This window comes from Oncorhynchus kisutch, linkage group LG1, assembly GCF_002021735.2.
Source record: "Oncorhynchus kisutch isolate 150728-3 linkage group LG1, Okis_V2, whole genome shotgun sequence".
NCBI lineage: Eukaryota > Metazoa > Chordata > Actinopteri > Salmoniformes > Salmonidae > Oncorhynchus > Oncorhynchus kisutch.
Window position 1 is genome coordinate 70,987,325 of NC_034174.2, and position 26,956 is coordinate 71,014,280.

General features: G+C 44.8%; 1 protein-coding gene and 2 pseudogenes across 1 annotated transcript; 2 read left to right on the forward strand and 1 right to left on the reverse strand.

Moving 5' to 3' along the window:
• The first annotated feature begins 4,514 nt into the window (after positions 1-4,514).
• Positions 4,515-6,293, forward strand: LOC109878439 (inositol 1,4,5-trisphosphate receptor-interacting protein-like; annotated as a pseudogene).
• A 5,787-nt stretch (positions 6,294-12,080) lies between these two features.
• On the reverse strand, positions 12,081-15,911 carry LOC109878457 (zona pellucida sperm-binding protein 3). Its single transcript, XM_020470680.2, has 9 exons — positions 15,268-15,911; positions 14,986-15,098; positions 14,737-14,837; positions 14,477-14,645; positions 12,899-13,010; positions 12,701-12,789; positions 12,538-12,617; positions 12,242-12,346; positions 12,081-12,145 (listed from the first exon to the last, which is right to left on the reverse strand). Exons 1-9 carry the CDS (start codon positions 15,874-15,876, stop codon positions 12,126-12,128), a joined length of 1,398 nt encoding a protein of 465 aa, XP_020326269.2. The 5' UTR covers positions 15,877-15,911; the 3' UTR covers positions 12,081-12,125.
• Positions 15,912-20,669: 4,758 nt separating this feature from the next.
• LOC116376227 (inositol 1,4,5-trisphosphate receptor-interacting protein-like) lies at positions 20,670-24,223 on the forward strand (annotated as a pseudogene).
• Positions 24,224-26,956: the final 2,733 nt, after the last annotated feature.

Consider the following 26,956-nt stretch of genomic DNA (forward strand, 5'->3'; position numbering starts at 1 on the left):
GGAAAAATAATTACCCACAAAACACAGGTGGGAAAAGGCTCCCTAAGTATGGTTCTCAATCAGAGACAACAATTGACAGCTGCCTCCGATTGGGAACCATACCAGGCCAAACACATAGAAATAGAAAACATAGAAAAAACACGTAGAATGCCCACCCCAACTCACGCCCTGACCAAACCAAAATAAAGACATTAAAAAGGAAGTAAGGTCAGGACGTGACAAACGGAGAGTACGTCTCAAGGACAAGGTCACTATCTCTGTCGGCTGGGTAGTGAGACAGACAGTGTGTGCGTAGCAGGACATGTGTGTGTGTATGTTTGTGTGTGTGTATGTTTGTGTGTATGTGTGGGCGTGAGAAGTCAGTATAAAATGAATTGTTTTGTATTGACGGGAGAACGTTCCCGTGAATAAACCTTTTTGACTATTTAGCTGTTTCTTTTAACCAGGATCTTACAAATTCTGGTCTGCAGACAGAGTAATATAATTAAATTGGGATATGTAACTGGAGAACATAATTCTCTAATCAACGCCAAATCTTTTCAGTCTCCTGAGGGGGAATAGGTTGTCGTGCCCTCTTCACGACTGTCTTGGTATGCTTGGACCATGTTAGTTTGTTGGTGATGTGGACACCAAGGAACTTGAAGCTCTCAACCTGCTCCACTACAGCCCCGTCGATGAGAATGGAGGCGTGCTCGGTCCTCTTTTTCCTGTAGTCCACAATCATCTCCTTAGTCTTGATCACGTTGAGGGAGAGGTTGTTGTCCTGGCACCACACGACCAGGTCTCTGACCTCCTCACTATATGCTGTCTCGTCGTTGCTGTTGATCAGACCTACTGCTGTTGTGTCATCCGCAAACTTAATGATGGTGTTGGAGTCGTGCCTGGCCGTGCAGTCATGAGTGAACAGGGGGTACAGGAGGGGACTGAGCGTCACCCCTGAGGGGCCCCAGTGTTAAGGATCAGCGTGTCGGATGTATTGTTACCTACCATCACCACCTGGGGGCGGCCCATCTGGAAGTCCAGGATCCAGTTGCAAAGGGAAGTGTTTAGTCCCAGTGTCCTTAGCTTAGTGATGAGCTTTGAGGGTACTATGCTTTTGAACACTGAGCTGTAGTCAATGAATAGGATTCTCACATAGGTGTTCCTTTAGTCCATGTGTGAAAGGGCAGTGTGGCAATAGAGATTGCATCATCTGTGGATCTGTCAGGGCAGTATGCAAATTGGAGTGGGTCTGAGGTTTCTGGGATAATGGTGTTGATGTGAGCCAGGACCAGCCTTTCAAAGTACTTCATTGCTACAGACGTGAGTGCTACAGGTCGGTAGTCATTTAGGAAGGGTACCTTAGTGTTCTTGGGCACAGGGATGATGGTGGTCTGCTTGAAACATATTGGTATTACAGACTCAGACAGAGAGAGGTGGAAATTGCAGTGAAGACACTTGCCAGTTGGTCAGCACATGCTTGGAGTACACATCCTGGGAATACGTCTGGCCCTGCGGCTTTGTGAATGTTGCCCTTTTTAAAGGTCTTACTCACATCGGCTGCGGAGAGTATGATCACACAGTTGTTCGGAATAGCTGGTGCTCTCATGCCTGTTTCAGTGTTACTTGCCTTGAAGTGTCTGTGATAGTTTGCAAGCCCTGCCACATCCGATGAGCGTCAGAGCCGGTGTAGTATGATTCGATCTTAGTCCTGCATTAACGCTTTGCCTGTTTGATGGTGCGTCGGAGGACATAGCAGGATTTCTTATAAACTTCCAGGTTAGAGTCCCGCTCCTTGAAAGTGGCAGCTCTACCCTTTAGCTCAGTGTGGCTGTTGCCTGTAATCCATCGCTTCTGGTTGGTGTATGTAGGTACGGTCACTGTGGGAACGAAGTCATCGATGCACTTATTGATGAAGCCGGTGACTGATGTGGTGTACTCCTCAATGCCATCGGAAGAACCACGGAACATATTCCACAGTCTGTGCTAGCAAAACAGTCCTGTAGCTTAGCATCTGCTTCATCTGACCACAGATTATTATGATGGTCAGATTTGCCAAATGGGGGGCGAGGGAGTGCTTTGTACGTGTTTCTGTGTGTGGAGTAAAGGTGGTCTAGAGTTCTTTTCCCTCTGGTTGCACATTTAACATGTTGATAGAAATGAGGTAAAACGGATTTAAGTTTCCCTGCATTAAAGTCCCCGGCCACTAGGAGCGCCACTTCTGGATGAGCGTTTTCCTGTTTGCTTATGGTGGTATACAGCTCATTGAGTGCGGCCTTAGTGCCAACATCGATCTGTAGTGGTATATAGACAGCTATGAAAAATACAGATGAAAACTCTCTAGGTAGATAGTGTGGTCTACAGCTTATCATGAGATACTCTTCTATTCATGCCGTCGTTCAGCCACGACTCGGTGAAACATAAGATATCCCAGTTATTAAATGTTCCGTTGCTAGGATATACGTGCTTTTAGCTCATCCAATTTATTTTCCAGTACTACGGATGGCAAGGGCAGATTAGCCATCCTCACAAGGCACCCCTCTCTCTTTCCGCAATATCTTTGCCGTCTCTTCCTCGTGCGAATGATGGGGATGAGGGCCTGTTTGCGTGTCTGGAGTAAATCCCTCTGGTCCGACTCATTAAAGAGAAATTCTTCACCCAGTTCAAGGTGAGTAATCGCTGTTCTGATTTCTAGAAGCTCTTTTCGGTCATAAGAGACGGTAGCAGCAACATTATGTACAAAATAAGTTACGAAAAATGCGTGAGAAAAAAAAATTGCATGGTTGGTTAAGAGCCCATGAAACGGCAGCCATCCTCTCCAGCACCAATTACAGGATCAATCATTCAATTAGCAGGGTAGAAGCATGCATAATAATCAATGGAGGCTCATTGTCACACCTGTGACAAGTTGAACCATTCTCCCTTACAAGTCAAAGTCTTCAGAGTTTACTGCCAAAATATATTTTTTAATTATATTACATAGGATTTTATCCTACCAATGTACACAATCTACTCCACATTTCCAAAGTGAACGAACAATTATAGAACATTTTCCACATTTTGGGAGGGATTACATTTAAAAGCAAACTCATTATTTATGTATCTCCCCTTTTGTGCATATTCAAATGCTTTACCGGTCAACGGATAATATATGTATGTAAAAATAATGTTGACACTAGGATATAAAAGCATGCTGATGTCATTGACATTGAGATAACGAGTCAGATCTGCCTCTGTGTGCCATGGTATTTTACATTTTTGTGGTGGCAGCATCATGTTATGTGTATGCTTGCCACCGGCAGGGGCTGGAGAGTTTGTCAGGATCAAAATAAATATGAAAGGAGCAAAACCCAGGTAAAAAGTTAGAGGAATACACATCTCAGTCTTCTGAAACCCCTGGGATAGAGTTGTATCTTTCAGTGGGGCAATTACACAATTTTCTATACAAAAGACACACCAGAATAGCTTTCCAAGAGGTGTTGAGTGTTTCAGACCCAGTCCTGACTTACATTACAGAGACACAGTGTGAATATTGCTGTCCATCAATTAATTACAACTCAATTTACTGAGCTTGAACAATTTTGACAAAAACAATGGATAAATGTTGCCCTAAGACAGCTTTTCCCAAACTCGGTCCTGGGGACCCCAAGGGGTGCACATTTTGGATTTTGTCTTAGCATTATACAGCTGATTCAAAAAATCTATTTAATCATCAAGCTTTGATTATTTGAAGCAGCTGTGTAGCACTAGGGCAAAAACCAAAACGTGCACCCCTAGTTTGGTAAACGCTGCCCTAAGAGTTGTTTAAAGTTGGTAGAATCTTATTCAAAACAATTCATAGCTGTAATGGCTGCCAAATGTGCTTGGGGTGTTTAAAAACATACATATATAATTATTTGGAAAATGTTCTGTAATTCACTTTGAAAATGTGGAGTAGGTTGTGTAGATTGCAAAATGTAAATCCTTGTCTTATTCTACTCCACAGAGACAATGTTAAGGATGCAAGATACCATTCTTCGGGTATTTGTGCTGGCAGTTAGTCTACTGTATCCCATCCCCAGAGAGGACAGAACAGGACAGGTTCAGGAGCAGGACGATCACATAATGGGCATGAAGATTGGCTGCTGAGGGAGAGGGCAAAGCTCGAACAGGAAGTGTCACCACTGGTAACCCAAGAGCAAGGGCCCAGCGACCAAAAACCCTTACAACTTGAAGTACAACAGGTCTATCAAATCAACCAGAACCATTATCAAAGGGGCTTGAAAGAGACTCTTATCGAACAGAAACATTCTCAAGAGAACAAAGAGAAGAAAGATGAAGAGAAAGAGGAGGGATCTCACATTGACCATAAGCTTTCACAAGTACACCAGGATGTACCTAAGACAGAGCAAAACCTCTCACCAGAGGACAAGGAACAGTCTACCATTGACCTCAGGCTATCATTAACGCTTTCACAAGGAAACGACCAAGAGCAGCCTGCTTCGGACACAGAGGCATTTCACAATGACAAGAAGCTGTACCACTTGGACAAGGACATGGCGAATGTCAATCGACAGTGGCCACAAGAGGTCCAGAGTGGTAGTTGCCATAGTGACCAACAGACATCACCAGAGCGTCAGGAAGAATCTCAGGTCGACCAACTGCAATCGAAAACAGACCAGGAAGCAGAACAGGAGGCGCCACCCATCTTCAGTACATCATCAGAGGGGAACCAGCAAGAGCATCTCACAGACCAGCCGTCTAACACACATCAGGAAGTAAAAGTACCACCTAACCTCGGAAAGTCAGACGACCAGCAACATCTCACAGAACAATATAACACAAACCAGGAAGAGACACCGATTCTCAGCGAATCATCAAAGGATGACCAGCAGTAGGAGCATGTCAATAATATCATAGACTCGGAGAGTGACTACACCTGGTACCTATGGAACACATACTCCCTCATCTCTTTTGTTCATTTCTCCATTATATTCTTCAGAAGACGTTTACAGAAGAACCACCATCCAGGAGAGATAATTCAGGAGGATATGGAAGACATCTCTGTCGTGAAAAAACCTCTCGGCTGAAGTTCCGCTACCGGACTGTGATACACTCAACCGTTTTTATGACAAATGTGTCAAAGTCTCACCCAATGAGAGCTGGAGGGTGACTGAGTTTGTTTTGCTAATGACCTATTAGAAGCCATGAGGAGCATGAGTGATGTGGAGGTTGGCATGGTGATTGAAGACTTTGTGGTGGAGGGCAGGATCAGTTCCCTTGTGTGTGACATCATAGTCCCCATTGCCCCGTTGAGCCATACAGTTTCCAGTTTCAACTCTGGTGTAACCAAGCTATTGATGATATGCCACCTGAAATGGAGGGCTGTGGTAGAGTCAACATGGTGGATGGTGGTGTGAACCAAAATGGCTGCCCGTGTCGCACAGCTGCCATAGGAGATGATGATATGCTATGCCTGATGTGTTGTGACAATGAGAAAGTCAAAGTGGTAAAAGTCACTGATGTATTGGGTAGCGCTCTTTGCTCAAAACACACCCCTTACCTGGCCAAAACCAAGGTTACCAAATGGTTCCAGACCACAATTAGAAAAGCTTGGGGACAGATATCCCACAAGTACGAATTTGAGCTACATTTCGCAACATAGACGCCCCAGGAGCTCTGATGGTTCGATTCAGATCAGGGAAGGTGATAACCTTCGATATGGCTCCCGTGGTGAAACATAAAGACACTGAGGCTTATTCACCATTTCTCCTTCCACCCCAACTATGAACAACTCCTTGGACACATACTGGAGCCTCTCATTGACCACTTACAAGGACCACTTCCTGAAGTACCTGGCCAATCACCTGCCCGAAAACTCCTGCCACATTCACTGCCTTGGAATTGTAGCGTTCCTTCACAAAAAGCAAACGGGCCTCACAGGCAGAAGTATCCTTACAGATCATCACTTCAGAACAGTGTTAATTCACTTGCTTTTGAGTAAAGAGCCTTCTGACTGGTACCCTGAACACTTGGCTAGCAGGTTACGTGATGCATTGAGCTTCCTAGAAAATAGCCTTCAGGGCAGGAAGTTGCTTCACAGCTTTATTGGAAAGCCTCTGGTTCCAAGTGAGATGGGACTCCCTGCTGTATTTAGTGATGCAGAGTCTGTAAACCTCTTCCACCCTCTTGGGGTACAAAATGGCAGCTACACCAAGACTGTAAAGCACTTGCAAGAGATGCTCAGGAACGCTTCCATGCTGATACAGGAGTATTTGCCAAAGCCGAAGGAATGCAATGGTCTGGACAAAACTTCAACTGGTATAAAGTGTTGAACAATTTAAGGTTAATACTGGACAATTAACGGTAAAGAGATGCCAAATCTATAATGACATTCAAATGCAGAGAAGTGCATCATGAGGAAACCTGCTTAAGTGGTTTCATGTTAAAATCAGAAGTTCCAACCCGGACCCAAATAACTGCTTATTTGAAAGTTACCTGTAATCAAATCAAATCAAATCAATTTATATAGCCCTTCGTACATCAGCTGATATCTCAAAGTGCTGTACATAAACCCAGCCTAAAACCCCAAACAGCAAGCAATGCAGGTGTAGAAGCACGGTGGCTAGGAAAAACTCCCTAGAAAGGCCAAAACCCTGGAAGAAACCTAGAGAGGAACCAGGCTATGTGGGGTGGCCAGTCCTCTTCTGGCTGTGCCGGTTGGAAATTATAACAGAACATGGCCAAGATGTTCAAATGTTCATAAATGACCAGCATGGTCAAATAATAATAAGGCAGAACAGTTGAAACTGGAGCAGCAGCACGGTCAGGTGGACTGGGGACAGCAAGGAGTCATCATGTCAGGTAGTCCTGGGGCATGGTCCTAGGGCTCAGGTCCTCCGAGAGAGAGAAAGAAAGAGAGAAGGAGAGAATTAGAGAACGCACACTTAGATTCACACAGGACACCGAATAGGACAGGAGAAGTACTCCAGATATAACAAACTGACCCTAGCCCCCCGACACATAAACTACTGCAGCATAAATACTGGAGGCTGAGACAGGAGGGGTCAGGAGACACTGTGGCCCCATCCGAGGACACCACCGGACAGGGCCAAACAGGAAGGATATAACCCCACCCACTTTGCCAAAGCACAGCTCCCACACCACTAGAGGGATATCTTCAACCACCAACTTACCATCCTGAGACAAGGCTGAGTATAGCCCACAAAGATCTCCGCCATGGCACAACCCAAGGGGGGGGGGGGGGGCGCCAACCCAGACAGGACGACCACATCAGTGAATCAACCCACTCAGGTGATGCACCCCCTCCAGGGACGGCATGAGAGAGCCCCAGTAAGCCAGTGACTCAGCCCCTGTAATAGGGTTAGAGGCAGAGAATCCCAGTGGAAAGAGGGGAACCGGCCAGGCAGAGACAGCAAGGGCGGTTCGTTGCTCCAGAGCCTTTCCGTTCACCTTCCCACTCCTGGGCCAGACTACACTCAATCATATGACCCACTGAAGAGATGAATCTTCAGTAAAGTTTGAGACCGAGTTTGCGTCTCTGACATGGGTAGGCAGACTGTTCCATAAAAATGGAGCTCTATAGGAGAAAGCCCTGCCTCCAGCTGTTTGCTTAGAAATTCTAGGGACAATTAGGAGGCCTGCGTCTTTTGACCGTAGCGTACGCGTAGGTATGTACGGCAGGACCAAATCAGAGAGATGGGTAGGAGCAAGCCCATGTAATGCTTTGTAGGTTAGCAGTAAAACCTTGAAATCAGCCCTTGCTTTGACAGGAAGCCAGTGTACAGAGGCTAGCACTGGAGTAATATGATCACATTTTTTGGTTCTAGTCAGGATTCTAGCAGCTGTATTTAGCTCTAACTGAAGTTTATTTAGTGCTTTATCCAGGTAGCCGGAAAGTAGAGCATTGCAGTAGTCTAACTAGAAGTGACAAAAGCATGGATAAATTTTTCTGCATCATTTTTGGACAGAAAGTTTCTGATTTTTGCAATGTTACGTAGATGGAAAAAAAGCTGTCCTTGAAATGGTCTTGATATGTTCTTCAAAAGAGAGATCAGGGTCCAGAGTAACGCCGAGGTCCTTCACAGTTTTATTTGAGATGACTGTGCAACCATTAAGATTAATTGTCAGATTCAACAGAAGATCTCTTTGTTTCTTGGGACCTAGAACAAGCATCTCTGTTTTGTCTGAGTTTAAAAGTAGAACGTTTGCAGCCATCCACTTCCTTATGTCTGAAACACATGCTTCTAGCAAGGGCAATTTTGGGGCTTCGCCATGTTTCATTGAAATGTACAGCTGTGTGTCATCCGCATAGCAGTGAAAGTTAACATTATGTTTTCGAATAACAACCCCAAGAGGTAAAATATATAGTGAAAACAATAGTGGTCCTAAAACGGAACCTTGAGGGACACCGAAATTTACAGTTGATTTGTCAGAGGACAAACCATTCACAGAGACAAACTGATATCTTTCCGACAGATAAGATCTAAACCAGGCCAGAACTTGTCCGTGTAGACCAATTTGGGTTTCCAATCTCTCCAAAAGAATGTGGTGATCGATGGTATCAAAAGCAGCACTAAGGTCTAGGAGCACGAGGACAGATGCAGAACCTCGGTCCGATGCCATTAAAATGTCATTTACCACCTTCACAAGTGCCATCTCAGTGCTATGATGGGGTCTAAAACCAGACTGAAGCATTTCGTATACATTGTTTGTCTTCAGGAAGGCAGTGAGTTGCTGCGCAACAGCCTTTTCTAAAATTTTTGAGAGGAATGGAAGATTCGATATAGGCCGATAGTTTTTTATATTTTCTGGGTCAAGGTTTGGCTTTTTCAAGAGAGGCTTTATTACTGCCACTTTTAGTGAGTTTGGTACACATCCGGTGGATAGAGAGCCGTTTATTATGTTCAACATAGGAGGGCCAAGCACAGGAAGCAGCTCTTTCAGTAGTTTAGTTGGAATAGGGTCCAGTATGCAGCTTGAAGGTTTAGAGGCCATGATTATTTTCATCATTGTGTCAAGAGATATAGTACTAAAATACTTGAGCGTCTCTCTTGATCCTAGGTCCTGGCAGAGTTGTGCAGACTCAGGACAACTGAGCTTTGAAGGAATACGCAGATTTAAAGAGGAGTCCGTAATTTGCTTTCTAATAATCATAATCTTTTCCTCAAAGAAGTTCATGAATTTATCACTGCTAAAGTGAAAGTCATCCTCTCTTGAGGAATGCTGCTTTTTAGTTAGCTTTGCGACAGTATCAAAAAGAAATTTCGGATTGTTCTTATTTTCCTCAATTAAGTTAGAAAAATAGGATGATCGAGCAGCAGTAAGGGCTCTTCGGTACTGCACGGTACTGTCTTTCCAAGCTAGTCGGAAGACTTCCAGTTTGGTGTGGCGCCATTTCCGTTCCAATTTTCTGGAAGCTTGCTTCAGAGCTCGGGTATTTTCTGTGTACCAGGGAGCTAGTTTCTTATGAGAAATGTTTTTAGTTTTTAGGGGTGCAACTGCATCTAGGGTATTGCGCAAGGTTAAATTGAGTTCCTCAGTTAGGTGGTTAACTGATTTTTGTCCTCTGGCGTCCTTGGGTAGACAGAGGGAATCTGGAAGGACATCAAGGAATCTTTGTGTTGTCTGTGAATTTATAGCACAACTTTTGATGTTCCTTGGTTGGGGTCTGAGCAGATTATTTGTTGCAATTGCAAACGTAATAAAATGGTGGTCCGATAGTCCAGGATTATGAGGAAAAACATTAAGATCCACAACATTTATTCCATGGGACAAAACTAGGTCCAGCGTATGACTGTGACAGTGAGTGGGTCCAGAGACATGTTGGACAAAACCCACTGAGTCGATGATGGCTCCGAAAGCCTTTTGGAGTGGGTCTGTGGACTTTTCCATGTGAATATTAAAGTCACCAAAGATTAGAATATTATCTGCTATGACTACAAGGTCCGATAGGAATTCAGGGAACTCAGTGAGGAACGCTGTATATGGCCCAGGAGGCCTGTAAACAGTAGCTATAAAAAGTGATTGAGTAGGCTGCATAGATTTCATGACTAGAAGCTCAAAAGACGAAAAAGTCTTCTTTTTTTTTGTAAATTGAAATTTGCTATCGTAAATGTTAGCAACACCTCCGCCTTTGCGGGATGCACGGGGGATATGGTCACTAGTGTAGCCAGGAGGTGAGGCCTCATTTAACACAGTAAATTCATCAGGCTTAAGCCATGTTTCAGTCAGGCCAATCACATCAAGATTATGATCAGTGATTAGTTCACTGACTATAATTGCCTTTGAAGTAAGGGATCTAACATTAAGTAGCCCTATTTTGAGATGTGAGGTATCATGATCTCTTTCAATAATGACAGGGATGGAGGTGGTCTTTATCCTAGTGAGATTGCTAAGGCGAACACCGCCATGTTTAGTTTTGCCCAACCTAGGTCGAGGCACAGACACGGTCTCAATGGTGATAGCTGAGCTGACTACACTGACTGTGCTAGTGGCAGACTCCACTATGCTGGCAGGCTGGCTAACAGCCTGCTGCCTGGCCTGCACCCTATTTCATTGTGGAGCTAGAGGAGTTAGAGCCCTGTCTATGTTGGTAGATAAGATGAGAGCACCCCTCCAGCTAGGATGGAGTCCGTCACTCCTCAGCAGGTCAGGCTTGGTCCTGTTTGTGGGTGAGTCCCAGAAAGAGGGCCAATTATCTACAAATGCTCTCTTTTGGGAGGGGCAGAAAACTGTTTTCAACCAGCGATTGAGTTGTGAGACTCTGCTGTAGAGCTCATCACTCCCCCTAACTGGGAGGGGCCAGAGACAATTACGCGATGCCTACACATCTTTCTAGCTGATTTACACGCAGAACCTGTGTTGCGCTTGGTGATCTCTGACTGTTTCATCCTAACATCGTTGGTGCCGACGTGGATAACAATATCTCTATACACTCGCCAGTTTTAGCTTTAGCCAGCACCATCTTCAGATTAGCCTTAACGTCGGTAGCCCTGCCCCTTGGTAAACAGTGTATGATCGCTTGATGATTCGTTTTAAGTCTAACACTGCGGGTAATGGAGTCGAACAATGAGTTTTCAATTTGTCAGAGCTAATGGTGGGAAGCTTCGGCGTCTCAGACCCCGTAACGGGAGGAGTAGAGACCAGAGAGGACTCTGCCTCTGACTCGCTGCTTAATGGGGAAAACCGGTTGAAAGTTTGTTGGCTGAATGAGCGACACCGGTTGAGCGTTCCTACAGCATTTCCTTCCAGAAACCGTGAGAAAGTTGTCCGGCTGCGGGGACTGTGCCAGGGGATTTATACTACTATCTGTACTTACTGGTGGCACAGACGCTGTTTCATCCTTTCCTACACTGAAGTTACCCTTGCCTAACGATTGCGTCTGGAGCTGGGCTTGTAGCACAGCTATCCTCGCCGTAAGGGGAGTACAGCGACTGCAATTAGAAGGCATCATGTTAATGTTACTACTTGGCGTCGGCTGTTGGAGGTGCTGACGAATCGTGTCCAGATAAAGCGTCCGGAGTGAAAAAGTATGAGAAAAAATAACGGTAGTTAAAGTAAAGTCCCGGGCTGGTATAGTTCCTCGTGGTCTGCAGTCGAGGCCAGTTAGACAATGCTCAGTTCTCTAAAATGTGCAGCAGTTTATGGTAGTGAAATTAACCAAATTCTGCACACTCCCTCAATTTAGACATCTGTGGTCGTGTGACAACTGCTTATATAAGAGTGGCCTTGTGCCCATCACAAGGTCCACCTGTGTAATGATCATGCATTTTAATCAGCTTCTTGATTTGCCACACCTGCCAGGGTGATGGAGTAGCTTGGCAAAGGAGAAATGATCAAACATGGATTTCAAATGTGAAAACTTGAACTAAGCTTTGTACATATGGAACATTCCTGGGTTCTTTCATTTCAGCTCATGAAATTAAGTTTATATGTTGGATTTATATATTTTAAAATTACATACCAATAATTTCCAAACACATTCCAATATTCAACTACTTCAAATAAAAAAATATGTTTGTCTGAAAGTAATCAACTTCAATATTTCAACCCAGTTCTGCCTGTACCTCTGCAGCCATTTTGAAGGAACTCAATACACATGAGTTTAAAAAGTTTATTTTATCAAAAGAATTGTCCACTGCTCATCAAACTCTCCCAACAGCACCTAAAACAATGAGGGAAAAGCTATTATTTTCAGAAATTTGTGCTCATATATTAACATAATGAACATTCTTAAGAATTAAGCAGAGGGACTGAGTACCTTCAGTAGCCCCGTCTTTGAAGGGTTCCATGCTCCAGGTTTTATTTTTAGCATGGTCGTCATGGGCCATCGTCGTAAAATGACTGGTCACAGTTTGTGCGTGAGCTATGAGAGCGTTATTAGATAAGTATTGCATTTTCCACAGATTACAGTCAAACCATAATGTAAAATGGTGGTATGAATGCCCACATTAAGTCGTCAAAATGGCTACCCATTCCCCATTCTCTAATGCGCTCAGGTGAAAGGGTTGGTGACAATGAGACAAGACTGGTTATGAACCGGGCCTATATGCTCACCGGAGGGTTGTAGAGAAGGAGAAGGACAAGAGCCGACACAGCATGAGCAAACCGCAGCTGCACCATACAGTGCCACCCACCTAGGACAATCACAAGAAATATTAGTTAACCCTCATAGCAAGGAGTCCCTCAGAACTCAAGTCAATCACTCAGGTGAACCTACTTTTTAGTCTTTGTGTCATAGTTGCAGGATTTGAAACTTGGAGTTGGAGTGACATTCCCTGTAGTTATTTCACAGTGCAAGTGGAGTTTCTGGAAGAAAATAAATGTACTTTCTTTAAGGTGCATTACTGTAGGCCTATAGTATTAAAGCAGCAAACCATCATGCTTAGTTGTTTGGAGATTCACACATGAGTCAGACCTGATTGTCCAGGCCCTGGAAGATGAAAGCTCCGACAGTGAACCTCAAAGCATTGTTGGTTGTGTGTGACAGGAACTTTGACTGGACAGTATTCTTGCCATCCACCATGCATCTAGTGAAGAGAAGATTGTGTACTTAACACTCCAATTTGGGACAAGGTTCACTCGCTGGTTCTTATTCTCGCCTTGTAAACTAGGGACTGAGTTACAAAAGACACTAGGGCTGTTTACACAGGCAGACCATTGTGATTTCTCTCTTGGTTGAGGTTTAACACTTGGCATCCCATATATTGCATTACCACCCCCAACTGAATTATAGGCCCATGACACTGATACAAAATGGGAACCAAAAATACACTGAATATTACCCTACTTTAACCTCATCTGATCCTTCCCCAGGCCAATGGGCTGAGAGGACAGGACACTACCATGCTACACACACTGCTTGTCCTCTGTACCTTACTGAAGCATACATGTCAGTCATTGGCCTATCCCTCTGTGCTGTCAGACATCCCAGTCACAGGAATCCTCAGAATTGCTCACCCTTGACCCATTCTCTACTTCCCTCCCTCAGCACTACTCAGACTAGCCACCGGACACTTCTGATCCCCAGCAACATGTGCACCCTACAGTCGACCACTTTATCCAACGAAACTACACAACCCTCTATCCCATGCCCTTCTGTACACATCCACATTTTGGAATCTCTCCTACACATTGTGACATGACCATAAATGTTGCAGCTGAAACAGAGCAGTGGATTCACCACAAAAGCGCCAACAGGATAACTGATACATCCTAACATGATCTTGTCAGGTAAAGACTGACTCAAATCAAAAGGGCTGACAGTGACACACCGTGTTGCCACTGGGTCTGCGTCGCACCAAACTTCACACAGGAATCTTCAACTTCCATTGCGCACCATTGAAGGGAGTGATTTCTGGGGTGGCACAAAGCAAGACTATACTAGTTGCGGCGCACAGTGCGCCTGCTCCCTCTGATCTAAAGAAACAAGTCGCATCCACCGACTCAAAAGCACACCCTCTTTTCCACCCCTGGATCAGCCAAAATACCTGGTTCCATCCTCTTCAAAAACCTGTCCCACTGGACCAAAATGCATCATTATCATAACCATGTCCAGCATCGCAAACCTTTACCCCTTCAATTTCACCTCCATAACGCGAACTGGCATCTGGCCCAATTTCAACTTGACATACCCCTTTCCCTGTTATTGCTAGAGTCAAATTCAAACCCAACCTCTTTCCCTCCAATCCTCTTCCCTTAACCAATTACCCAACTCCTGAAAATAATCCATTTTCCCAAACCAAAATTTCTGTAGCCTTGGGAGACATGCTAAGCTCTGTACTCCCACATCAAATGTCAATTTGACCAATCAGATAAGTTTAAAGACTTGATGTGATTGGTCTTTCAAGCAATTAGTGGACAAAATAGAAATAGGCTGCCTGTGTAAACTGCCCAGCTGTGGAATCTAGCCAATTAACTAGCAAGAAATTAACTACCATGAACAAAACAAAACCAGGCCAAGATAAATTGTAGTTCTGTAACAAATTAGTTTTACCCATAGTTGTCGACCACAGTGTATTTGAGAGTGGAGTTGGGGCTAGCAGTCACATAACAGTTGTTAATATACACCCGCCGATGCAAAGAAATAGTGGGAACTTTGGCCTCAAAGTACATTGGTTGTCCAATGATATAGGTTGTATTTCCAGTGAGCTTGTTCCATGATTCTGAAGAGAAAGGATAGAGTTAAGGTTCTTTAATAGAAAACAAAACTGCAAGTGCATTCAGATTTAGGTGACATCTGTCAAGTCAACTCACCATCATAAGATGTGAGGGTGACGCCAACCTTGGATCTAAGGGCCTTGAAGACTTTTCCCGCCAAACGAGGATGAAAGCCAAACTTGTAAGAGTGGTGGATCCTGTAGAAAATGGCCATTAGTGCAGTCAGACACTCAAATCATATCCAGACTAGCATACTACCATGTATGGAGCCATGTATAGGATATGCTAGTGTGGACATTGGAACGTAGCCACCAAATGTGAAATCATGATGAAGTGGTGGTTCACCGATTGTAGCGGCATTCGATGTGAACAGAGAATGGCAACTCCCTCACAATACCGCCTATGGCCTCTGGCTCGTACTTCAGCACGTTGGAGTAGGAAATATAGTCAGCGGTACACTGGAATAGGAAACACAACTCTAAAAACCACCAAGACATCTGAACATAATCATTACAGCCATGGAAATATAATCCCTTCAGACCATTGCAATTTGACTGGATCACTCAGGGCATACATTTGATGTCTGAGTGACAGGGGATTGTATTTCTGATGGCATTGGTAGCCAACCTTTCTATGGAAGCTACAGCTTTTGATGTTGTAGAGCATGTAGTAGTGTTCCGCGGTGGATTGGTTGACTTTGCATTTGTGGAGTTTGAGGTACTTGCAGGCGTCGGGGTTGGTGAAGGCGTCCTTTCTGATTCTCACATAAATCCTGTCGAGGTGGCACAGGACCTCAACCTTCTTAGAGTGAACTGGAGGAGTGGTGGGTGGAGAGGCGGTGGGCAGCAGGATGTGCTTGACTGAGAGTGGCAGCGGCCTGAACTTCCCTTCAGGATTGAAGACATTCGCTTGGTCCTCAGAAGCACGAATAGGGATGTATTCTGGTAGCTTCAGATAGTCTGGCTTATGAGAATGCTCCAACATGGGAGTGGCCACATTTTGGGAACGAGATCTGACCTTGGGTTCAGAGTCGTCATCAAACCTCAACTTCTCACCCCACAGAAACTCAGTGTCATTCCTGTCATCAACAGCTAAAGGGAAGCCCTTACCTGGCAAACCGAAAGCAGAGTAGTAACTCATGAGCAAAAGCATCAATTTCACCACCATCTTGTCATTCACCACCAAATCTCTCTCAACAATCCAGAGCAGGAAAAAGGAGTATGAGAGAACCACCATTTGCTTGTGTGTTTTATACACTAGCTACAGCACCCAAGTAATTGCAACACCTGGTGATGACTTTAATCAGTAGCAGAATCAACCAATCAGCAGTCACCAGGGCCCAGTTTTTCCAAAGTTATATGATCACAGTTTCATTTTAAAGCAGATATAAATCGCCTTGTGATGGGGAATGGACGTTTATTATGTTCAACAGGGAGGGGCTATTTACCAATAGACTATGTACAGCTGCAGCGATCGGTTAGCTGCTCAGATAGCTGATGTTTGAAGTTGGTGAGGGAGATAAAAGTCTCCAACTTCAGCGATTTTTGCAATTCGTTCCAGTCACAGGCAGCAGAGTACTGGAACGAAAGGCGGCCAAATGAGGTGTTGGCTTTAGGGATGATCAGTGAGATACACCTGCTGGAGCGCGTGCTACGGATGGGTGTTGCCATCGTGACCAGTGAGCTGAGATAAGGCGGAGCTTTACCTAGCATGGACTTGTAGATGACCTGGAGCCAGTGGGTCTGGCGACGAATATGTAGCGAGGGCCAGCCGACTAGAGCATACAAGTCGCAGTGGTGGGTGGTATAAGGTGCTTTAGTGACGAAACGGATGGCAATGTGATAGACTGCATCCAGTTTGCTGAGTAGAGTGTTGGAAGCCATTTTGTAGATGACATCGCCGAAGTCGAGGATCGGTAGGATAGTCAGTTTTACTAGGGTAAGCTTGGCGGCGTGAGTGAAGGAGGCTTTGTTGCGGAATAGAAAGCCGACTCTTGATTTGATTTTCGATTGGAGATGTTTGATATGAGTCTGGAAGGAGAGTTTGCAGTCTAGCCAGACACCTAGGTACTTATAGACGTCCACATATTCTAGGTCGGAACCATCCAGGGTGGTGATGCTAGTCGGGCATGCGGGTGCAGGCAGCGACCGGTTGAAAAGCATGCATTTGGTTTTACTAGCGTTTAAGAGCAGTTGGAGGCCACGGAAGGAGTGTTGTATGGCATTGAAGCTTGTTTGGAGGTTAGATAGCACAGTGTCCAAAGACGGGCCGAAGGTATATAGAATGGTGTCGTCTGCGTAGAGGTGGATCAGGGAATCGCCCGCAGCAAGAGCAACATCATTGATATACACAGAGAAAAGAGTCGGCCCGAGAATTGAACCCTGTGGCACCCCCATAGAGACTGCCAGAGGACCAGACAGCATGCCCTCCGATTTGACGCACTGAACTCTGTCTGCAAAGTAATTGGTGAACCAGGCAAGGCAGTCATCCGAAAAACCGAGGCTCCTGAGTCTGCCGATAAGAATATGGTGATTGACAGAGTCGAAAGCCTTGGCAAGGTCGATGAAGACGGCTGCACAGTACTGTCTTTTATCGATGGCGGTTATGATATCGTTGAGTACCTTGAGTGTGGCTGAGGTGCACCCATGACCGGCTCGGAAACCAGATTGCACAGCGGAGAAGGTGCGGTGGGATTCGAGATGGTCAGTGACCTGTTTGTTGACTTGGCTTTCGAAGACCTTAGATAGGCAGGGCAGGATGGATATAGGTCTGTAACAGTTTGGGTCCAGGGTGTCTCCCCCTTTGAAGAGGGGGATGACTGCGGCAGCTTTCCAATCCTTGGGGATCTCAGACGATATGAAAGAGAGGTTGAACAGGCTGGTAATAGGGGTTGCGACAATGGTGGCAGATAGTTTCAGAAATAGAGGGTCCAGATTGTCAAGCCCAGCTGATTTGTACGGGTCCAGGTTTTGCAGCTCTTTCAGAACATCTGCTATCTGGATTTGGTTAAAGGAGAACCTGGAGAGGCTTGGGCGAGGAGCTGCGGGGGGGGCGGAGCTGTTGGCCGAGGTTGAAGTAGCCAGGCGGAAGGCATGGCCAGCCGTTGAGAAATGCTTATTGAAGTTTTCGATAATCATGGATTTATCAGTGGTGACCGTGTTACCTAGCCTCAGTGCAGTGGGCAGCTGGGAGGAGGTGCTCTTGTTCTCCATGGACTTCACGGTGTCCCAGAACTTTTTGGAGTTGGAGCTACAGGATGCAAACTTCTGCCTGAAGAAGCTGGCTTTAGCTTTCCTGACTGACTGCGTGTATTGGTTCCGGACTTCCCTGAACAGTTGCGTATCACGGGGACTATTCGATGCTATTGCAGTCCGCCACAGGATGTTTTTGTGCTGGTCGAGGGCAGTCAGGTCTGGGGTGAACCAAGGGCTGTATCTGTTCTTAGTTCTGCATTTTTTGAACGGAGCATGCTTATCTAAAATGGTGAGGAAGTTACTTTTGAAGAATGACCAGGCATCCTCAACTGACGGGATGAGGTCAATGTCCTTCCAGGATACCCGGGCCAGGTCGATTAGAAAGGCCTGCTCACAGAAGTGTTTTAGGGAGCGTTTGACAGTGATGAGGGGTGGTCGTTTGACTGCGGCTCCGTAGCGGATACGTACAATGAGGCAGTGATCGCTGAGATCCTGGTTGAAGACAGCGGAGGTGTATTTGGAGGGCCAGTTGGTCAGGATGACGTCTATGAGGGTGCCCTTGTTTACAGAGTTAGGGTTGTACCTGGTGGGTTCCTTGATGATTTGTGTGAGATTGAGGGCATCTAGCTTAGATTGTAGGACTGGCGAGGTGTTAAGCATATCCCAGTTTAGGTCACCTAACAGAACAAACTCTGAAGCTAGATGGGGGGCGATCAATTCACAAATGGTGTCCAGGGCACAGCTGGGAGCTGAGGGGGGTCGGTAGCAGGCGGCAACCGTGAGAGACTTATTTCTGGAGAGAGTAATTTTCAAAATTAGTAGTTCGAACTGTTTGGGTATGGACCTGGAAAGTATGACATTACTTTGCAGGCTATCTCTGCAGTAAACTGCAACTCCGCCCCCTTTGGCAGTTCTATCTTGACGGAAGATGTTATAGTTGGGTATAAAATAACAAAGCAACAAAAAAACTAGGGCTTTACAATGATGGTGGACTCTTGGAGAAATGTTGGTATTAAGTAGGGTTAAAATCTTCCAAAGAAGTCAGAGGGTGTGCAGTCACATGTCAAAATTAGTCATTTTGGCACTTTAGCAAGGCATTATTCATATTAAAAATCTGCTTATTGAATCATCCATGTGGTCTATATTTAAGGGCACTTCAATTAATATAACAGGCTTTTAAAATGCAATATCGGTGCACAATTTTGACCTTTCTTAAAATATCAAAGAGAAGCAAAAGGCACTCATTTTGTGGATCGACCCAACTGTTGGTAGCAGTAAATCACCAACCTTGGTTTTATACCTTTTCAAACAATACACTCCAGGTGGCAGTATGCACCCTTTCAGTTTGTTGACCAACTCAAAGAAGTACTAGAAAAAGAAAATGGGCTACTTCAAAATGGAGATGAGATGGCCTCAATGTTGCTGCCCATGCTCTCACAGACACCATAATGGGACAGATACAATGTTGCGTCAGAGAGGAAGCCCAGTGGCTGGAAGTGGGAAAGTATGGATCGAGATGGAACTGGGCCGACATTTGGCTGATTTTCTCATCGAAGAAAAGCCTGATCTCAATACAGTTTTCTGTTCCCAAAACTATGATCAGTTACGAACAGAGTACACTAAGTTTTGTAGATGTGACCCTTTGCCAAAGTTTAATAAAATGGCATTGTTTACATTGAATTGAGTAATCGCACACTTCATTGAGAAGGCGTTCCCTTCTTCTTCTTCAAAATGGAGATGAGATGGCCTCAATGTTGCTGCCCATACTCACACAGACACCATAATGGGACAGATACAATGTTGCGTCACAGAGAGAACAAGGAGCGAGATGTTTCACCATAAAATCTTAACTTCCAGGTTAGAGTACCGCTACTTGAAAGCGGCAGCTCTACCCTTTAGCTCAGTGTGGCTGTTGCCTGTAATCCATCGCTTCTGGTTGGTGTATGTACGTACGGTCACTGTGGGAACGAAGTCATCGATGCACTTATTGATGAAGTTGTTGACTGATGTGGTGTACTCCTCACTGCCATCGGAAGAACCACGGAACATATTCCACAGTCTGTGCTAGCAAAACAGTCCTGTAGCTTAGCATCTGCTTCATCTGACCACAGATTATTATGATGGTCAGATTTGCCAAATGGGGGGCGAGGGAGTGCTTTGTACGTGTTTCTGTGTGTGGAGTAAAGATGGTCTAGAGTTCTTTTCCCTCTGGTTGCACATTTAACATGTTGATAGAAATGAGGTAAAACGGATTTAAGTTTCCCTGCATTAAAGTCCCCGGCCACTAGGAGCGCCACTTCTGGATGAGCGTTTTCCTGTTTGCTTATGGTGGTATACAGCTCATTGAGTGTGGTCTTAGTGCCAACATCGATCTGTAGTGGTATATAGACAGCTATGAAAAATACAGATGAAAACTCTCTAGGTAGATAGTGTGGTCTACAGCTTATCATGAGATACTCTTCTATTCATGCCGTCGTTCAGCCACGACTCGGTGAAACATAAGATATCCCAGTTATTAAATGTTCCGTTGCTAGGATATACGTGCTTTTAGCTCATCCAATTTATTTTCCAGTACTACGGATGGCAAGGGCAGATTAGCCATCCTCACAAGGCACCCCTCTCTCTTTCCGCAATATCTTTGCCGTCTCTTCCTCGTGCGAATGATGGGGATGAGGGCCTGTTTGCGTGTCTGGAGTAAATCCCTCTGGTCCGACTCATTAAAGAGAAATTCTTCACCCAGTTCAAGGTGAGTAATCTCTGTTCTGATTTCTAGAAGCTCTTTTCGGTCATAAGAGACGGTAGCAGCAACATTATGTACAAAATAAGTTACGAAAAATGCGTGAGAAAAAAAAATAGCATGGTTGGTTAAGAGCCCATGAAACGGCAGTCGTCCTCTCCAGCACCAATTACAGGATCAATCATTCAATTAGAAGGGTAGAAGCATGCATAATAATCAATGGAGGCTCATTGTCACACCTGTGACAAGTTGAACCATTCTCCCTTACAAGTCAAAGTCTTCAGAGTTTACTGCCAAAATATATTTTTTAATTATATTACATAGGATTTTATCCTACCAATGTACACAATCTACTCCACATTTCCAAAGTGAACGAACAATTATAGAACATTTTCCACATTTTGGGAGGGATTACTCCATTTAAAAGCACACTCATTATTTATGTATCTCCCCTTTTGTGCATATTCAAATTCTTTACCGGTCAACGGATAATATGTATATAAAAATAATGTTGACACTAGGATATAAAAGCATGCTGATGTCATTGACATTGAGATAACGAGTCACATCTGCCTCTGTGTGCCATTGTATTTGACATTTTTGTGGTGGCAGCATCATGTTATGTGTATGCTTGCCACCGGCAGGGCCTGGGGAGTTTGTCAGGATCAAAAGAAATATGAAAGGAGCAAAACCCAGGTAAAAAGTTAGAGGAATACACATCTCAGTCTTCTGAAACCCCTGGGATAGAGTTGTATCTTTCAGTGGGGCAATTACACAATTTTCTATGCAAAAGACATACCAGAATAGCTTTCCAAGAGGTGTTGAGTGTTCCAGCCTCAGTCCTGACTTACATTTCAGAGACACAGTGTGAATATTGCTGTCCATCAATTAATTACAACTCAATTTACTGAGCTTGAACAATTTTGACAAAAACAATGGATAAATGTTGCCCTAAGACAGCTTTTCCCAAACTCGGTCCTGGGGACCCCAAGGGGTGCACATTTTGGATTTTGTCTTAGCATTATACAGCTGATTCAAAAAATCTATTTAATCATCAAGCTTTGATTATTTGAAGCAGCTGTGTAGCACTAGGGCAAAAACCAAAACGTGCACCCCTAGTTTGGTAAACGCTGCCCTAAGAGTTGTTTAAAGTTGGTAGAATCTTATTCAAAACAATTCATAGCTGTAATGGCTGCCAAATGTGCTAGGGGTGTTTAAAAAAATACATAATTATTTGGAAAATGTTCTGTAATTCACTTTGAAAATGTGGAGTAGGTTGTGTAGATTGCAAAATGTAAATCCTTGTCTTATTCTACTCCACAGAGACAATGTTAAGGATGCAAGATACCATTCTTCGGGTGTTTGTGCTGGCAGTTAGTCTACTGTATCCCATCCCCAGAGAGGACAGAACAGGACAGGTTCAGGAGCAGGACGATCACATAATGGGCATGAAGATTGGCTGCTGAGGGAGAGGGCAAAGCTGGAACAGGAAGTGTCACCACTGGTAACCCAAGAGGAAGGGCCCATCGACCAAAAACCCTTACAACTTGAAGTAAAACAGGTCTATCAAATCAACCAGAACCATTATCAAAAGGGCTTGAAAGAGACTCTTATCGAACAGAAACATTCTCAAGAGAACAAAGAGAAGAAAGATGAAGAGAAAGAGGAGGGATCTCACATTGACCATAAGCTTTCACAAGTACACCAGGATGTACCTAAGACAGAGCAAAACCTCTCACCAGAGGACAAGGAACAGTCTACCATTGACCTCAGGCTATCATTAACGCTTTCACAAGGAAACGACCAAGAGCAGCCTGCTTCGGACACAGAGGCATTTCACAATGACAAGAAGCTGTACCACTTGGACAAGGACATGGCGAATGTCAATCGACAGTGGCCACAAGAGGTCCAGAGTGGTAGTTGCCATAGTGACCAACAGACATCACCAGAGCGTCAGGAAGAATCTCAGGTCGACCAACTGCAATCGAAAACAGACCAGGAAGCAGAACAGGAGGCGCCACCCATCTTCAGTACATCATCAGAGGGGAACCAGCAAGAGCATCTCACAGACCAGCCGTCTAACACACATCAGGAAGTAAAAGTACCACCTAACCTCAGAAAGTTAGACGACCAGCAACATCTCACAGAACAATATAACACAAACCAGGAAGAGACACCGATTCTCAGCGAATCATCAAAGGATGACCAGCAGTAGGAGCATGTCAATAATATCATAGACTCGGAGAGCGACTACACCTGGTACCTATGGAACACATACTCCCTCATCTCTTTTGTTCATTTCTCCATTACATTCTTCAGAAGACGTTTACAGAAGAACCACCATCCAGGAGAGATAATTCAGGAGGATATGGAAGACATCTCTGTCGTGAAAAAACCTCTCGGCTGAAGTTCCGCTACCGGACTGTGATACACTCAACCGTTTTTATGACAAATGTGTCAAAGTCTCACCCAATGAGAGCTGGAGGGTGACTGAGTTTGTTTTGCTAATGACCTATTAGAAGCCATGAGGAGCATGAGTGATGTGGAGGTTGGCATGGTGATTGAAGACTTTGTGGTGGAGGGCAGGATCAGTTCCCTTGTGTGTGACATCATAGTCCCCATTGCCCCGTTGAGCCATACAGTTTCCAGTTTCAACTCTGGTGTAACCAAGCTATTGATGATATGCCACCTGAAATGGAGGGCTGTGGTAGAGTCAACATGGTGGATGGTGGTGTGAACCAAAATGGCTGCCCGTGTCGCACAGCTGCCATAGGAGATGATGATATGCTATGCCTGATGTGTTGTGACAATGAGAAAGTCAAAGTGGTAAAAGTCACTGATGTATTGGGTAGCGCTCTTTGCTCAAAACACACCCCTTACCTGGCCAAAACCAAGGTTACCAAATGGTTCCAGACCACAATTAGAAAAGCTTGGGGACAGATATCCCACAAGTACGAATTTGAGCTACATTTCGCAACATAGACGCCCCAGGAGCTCTGATGGTTCGATTCAGATCAGGGAAGGTGATAACCTTCGATATGGCTCCCGTGGTGAAACATAAAGACACTGAGGCTTATTCACCATTTCTCCTTCCACCCCAACTATGAACAACTCCTTGGACACATACTGGAGCCTCTCATTGACCACTTACAAGGACCACTTCCTGAAGTACCTGGCCAATCACCTGCCCGAAAACTCCTGCCACATTCACTGCCTTGGAATTGTAGCGTTCCTTCACAAAAAGCAAATGGGCCTCACAGGCAGAAGTATCCTTACAGATCATCACTTCAAAACAGTGTTAATTCACTTGCTTTTGAGTAAAGAGCCTTCTGACTGGTACCCTGAACACTTGGCTAGCAGGTTACGTGATGCATTGAGCTTCCTAGAAAATAGCCTTCAGGGCAGGAAGTTGCTTCACAGCTTTATTGGAAAGCCTCTGGTTCCAAGTGAGATGGGACTCCCTGCTGTATTTAGTGATGCAGAGTCTGTAAACCTCTTCCACCCTCTTGGGGTACAAAATGGCAGCTACACCAAGACTGTAAAGCACTTGCAAGAGATGCTCAGGAACGCTTCCATGCTGATACAGGAGTATTTGCCAAAGCCGAAGGAATGCAATGGTCTGGACAAAACTTCAACTGGTATAAAGTGTTGAACAATTTAAGGTTAATACTGGACAATTAACGGTAAAGAGATGCCAAATCTATAATGACATTCAAATGCAGAGAAGTGCATCATGAGGAAACCTGCTTAAGTGGTTTCATGTTAAAATCAGAAGTTCCAACCCGGACCCAAATAACTGCTTATTTGAAAGTTACCTGTAATCAAATCAAATCAAATCAATTTATATAGCCCTTCGTACATCAGCTGATATCTCAAAGTGCTGTACATAAACCCAGCCTAAAACCCCAAACAGCAAGCAATGCAGGTGTAGAAGCACGGTGGCTAGGAAAAACTCCCTAGAAAGGCCAAAACCCTGGAAGAAACCTAGAGAGGAACCAGGCTATGTGGGGTGGCCAGTCCTCTTCTGGCTGTGCCGGTTGGAAATTATAACAGAACATGGCCAAGATGTTCAAATGTTCATAAATGACCAGCATGGTCAAATAATAATAAGGCAGAACAGTTGAAACTGGAGCAGCAGCACGGTCAGGTGGACTGGGGACAGCAAGGAGTCATCATGTCAGGTAGTCCTGGGGCATGGTCCTAGGGCTCAGGTCCTCCGAGAGAGAGAAAGAAAGAGAGAAGGAGAGAATTAGAGAACGCACACTTAGATTCACACAGGACACCGAATAGGACAGGAGAAGTACTCCAGATATAACAAACTGACCCTAGCCCCCCGACACATAAACTACTGCAGCATAAATACTGGAGGCTGAGACAGGAGGGGTCAGGAGACACTGTGGCCCCATCCGAGGACACCACCGGACAGGGCCAAACAGGAAGGATATAACCCCACCCACTTTGCCAAAGCACAGCTCCCACACCACTAGAGGGATATCTTCAACCACCAACTTACCATCCTGAGACAAGGCTGAGTATAGCCCACAAAGATCTCCGCCATGGCACAACCCAAGGGGGGGGGGGGGGGCGCCAACCCAGACAGGACGACCACATCAGTGAATCAACCCACTCAGGTGATGCACCCCCTCCAGGGACGGCATGAGAGAGCCCCAGTAAGCCAGTGACTCAGCCCCTGTAATAGGGTTAGAGGCAGAGAATCCCAGTGGAAAGAGGGGAACCGGCCAGGCAGAGACAGCAAGGGCGGTTCGTTGCTCCAGAGCCTTTCCGTTCACCTTCCCACTCCTGGGCCAGACTACACTCAATCATATGACCCACTGAAGAGATGAATCTTCAGTAAAGTTTGAGACCGAGTTTGCGTCTCTGACATGGGTAGGCAGACTGTTCCATAAAAATGGAGCTCTATAGGAGAAAGCCCTGCCTCCAGCTGTTTGCTTAGAAATTCTAGGGACAATTAGGAGGCCTGCGTCTTTTGACCGTAGCGTACGCGTAGGTATGTACGGCAGGACCAAATCAGAGAGATGGGTAGGAGCAAGCCCATGTAATGCTTTGTAGGTTAGCAGTAAAACCTTGAAATCAGCCCTTGCTTTGACAGGAAGCCAGTGTACAGAGGCTAGCACTGGAGTAATATGATCACATTTTTTGGTTCTAGTCAGGATTCTAGCAGCTGTATTTAGCTCTAACTGAAGTTTATTTAGTGCTTTATCCAGGTAGCCGGAAAGTAGAGCATTGCAGTAGTCTAACTAGAAGTGACAAAAGCATGGATAAATTTTTCTGCATCATTTTTGGACAGAAAGTTTCTGATTTTTGCAATGTTACGTAGATGGAAAAAAAGCTGTCCTTGAAATGGTCTTGATATGTTCTTCAAAAGAGAGATCAGGGTCCAGAGTAACGCCGAGGTCCTTCACAGTTTTATTTGAGATGACTGTGCAACCATTAAGATTAATTGTCAGATTCAACAGAAGATCTCTTTGTTTCTTGGGACCTAGAACAAGCATCTCTGTTTTGTCTGAGTTTAAAAGTAGAACGTTTGCAGCCATCCACTTCCTTATGTCTGAAACACATGCTTCTAGCAAGGGCAATTTTGGGGCTTCGCCATGTTTCATTGAAATGTACAGCTGTGTGTCATCCGCATAGCAGTGAAAGTTAACATTATGTTTTCGAATAACAACCCCAAGAGGTAAAATATATAGTGAAAACAATAGTGGTCCTAAAACGGAACCTTGAGGGACACCGAAATTTACAGTTGATTTGTCAGAGGACAAACCATTCACAGAGACAAACTGATATCTTTCCGACAGATAAGATCTAAACCAGGCCAGAACTTGTCCGTGTAGACCAATTTGGGTTTCCAATCTCTCCAAAAGAATGTGGTGATCGATGGTATCAAAAGCAGCACTAAGGTCTAGGAGCACGAGGACAGATGCAGAACCTCGGTCCGATGCCATTAAAATGTCATTTACCACCTTCACAAGTGCCATCTCAGTGCTATGATGGGGTCTAAAACCAGACTGAAGCATTTCGTATACATTGTTTGTCTTCAGGAAGGCAGTGAGTTGCTGCGCAACAGCCTTTTCTAAATTTTTTGAGAGGAATGGAAGATTCGATATAGGCCGATAGTTTTTTATATTTTCTGGGTCAAGGTTTGGCTTTTTCAAGAGAGGCTTTATTACTGCCACTTTTAGTGAGTTTGGTACACATCCGGTGGATAGAGAGCCGTTTATTATGTTCAACATAGGAGGGCCAAGCACAGGAAGCAGCTCTTTCAGTAGTTTAGTTGGAATAGGGTCCAGTATGCAGCTTGAAGGTTTAGAGGCCATGATTATTTTCATCATTGTGTCAAGAGATATAGTACTAAAATACTTGAGCG

Excerpts from the sequence above, each read along its gene's own strand:
- LOC109878457 (XM_020470680.2), bottom strand. The coding sequence starts at position 15,876 with ATGGTGGTTCTCTCATACTCCTTTTTCCTGCTCTGGATTGTTGAGAGA. Across the intron at positions 14,838-14,985 it reads ATCGAATGCCGCTACAATCG|GATCCACCACTCTTACAAGT; the intron begins GTGAACCACCAC and ends CATTTTCTACAG. Across the intron at positions 12,790-12,898 it reads TCCAGGGCCTGGACAATCAG|AAACTCCACTTGCACTGTGA; the intron begins GTCTGACTCATG and ends ATTTTCTTCCAG.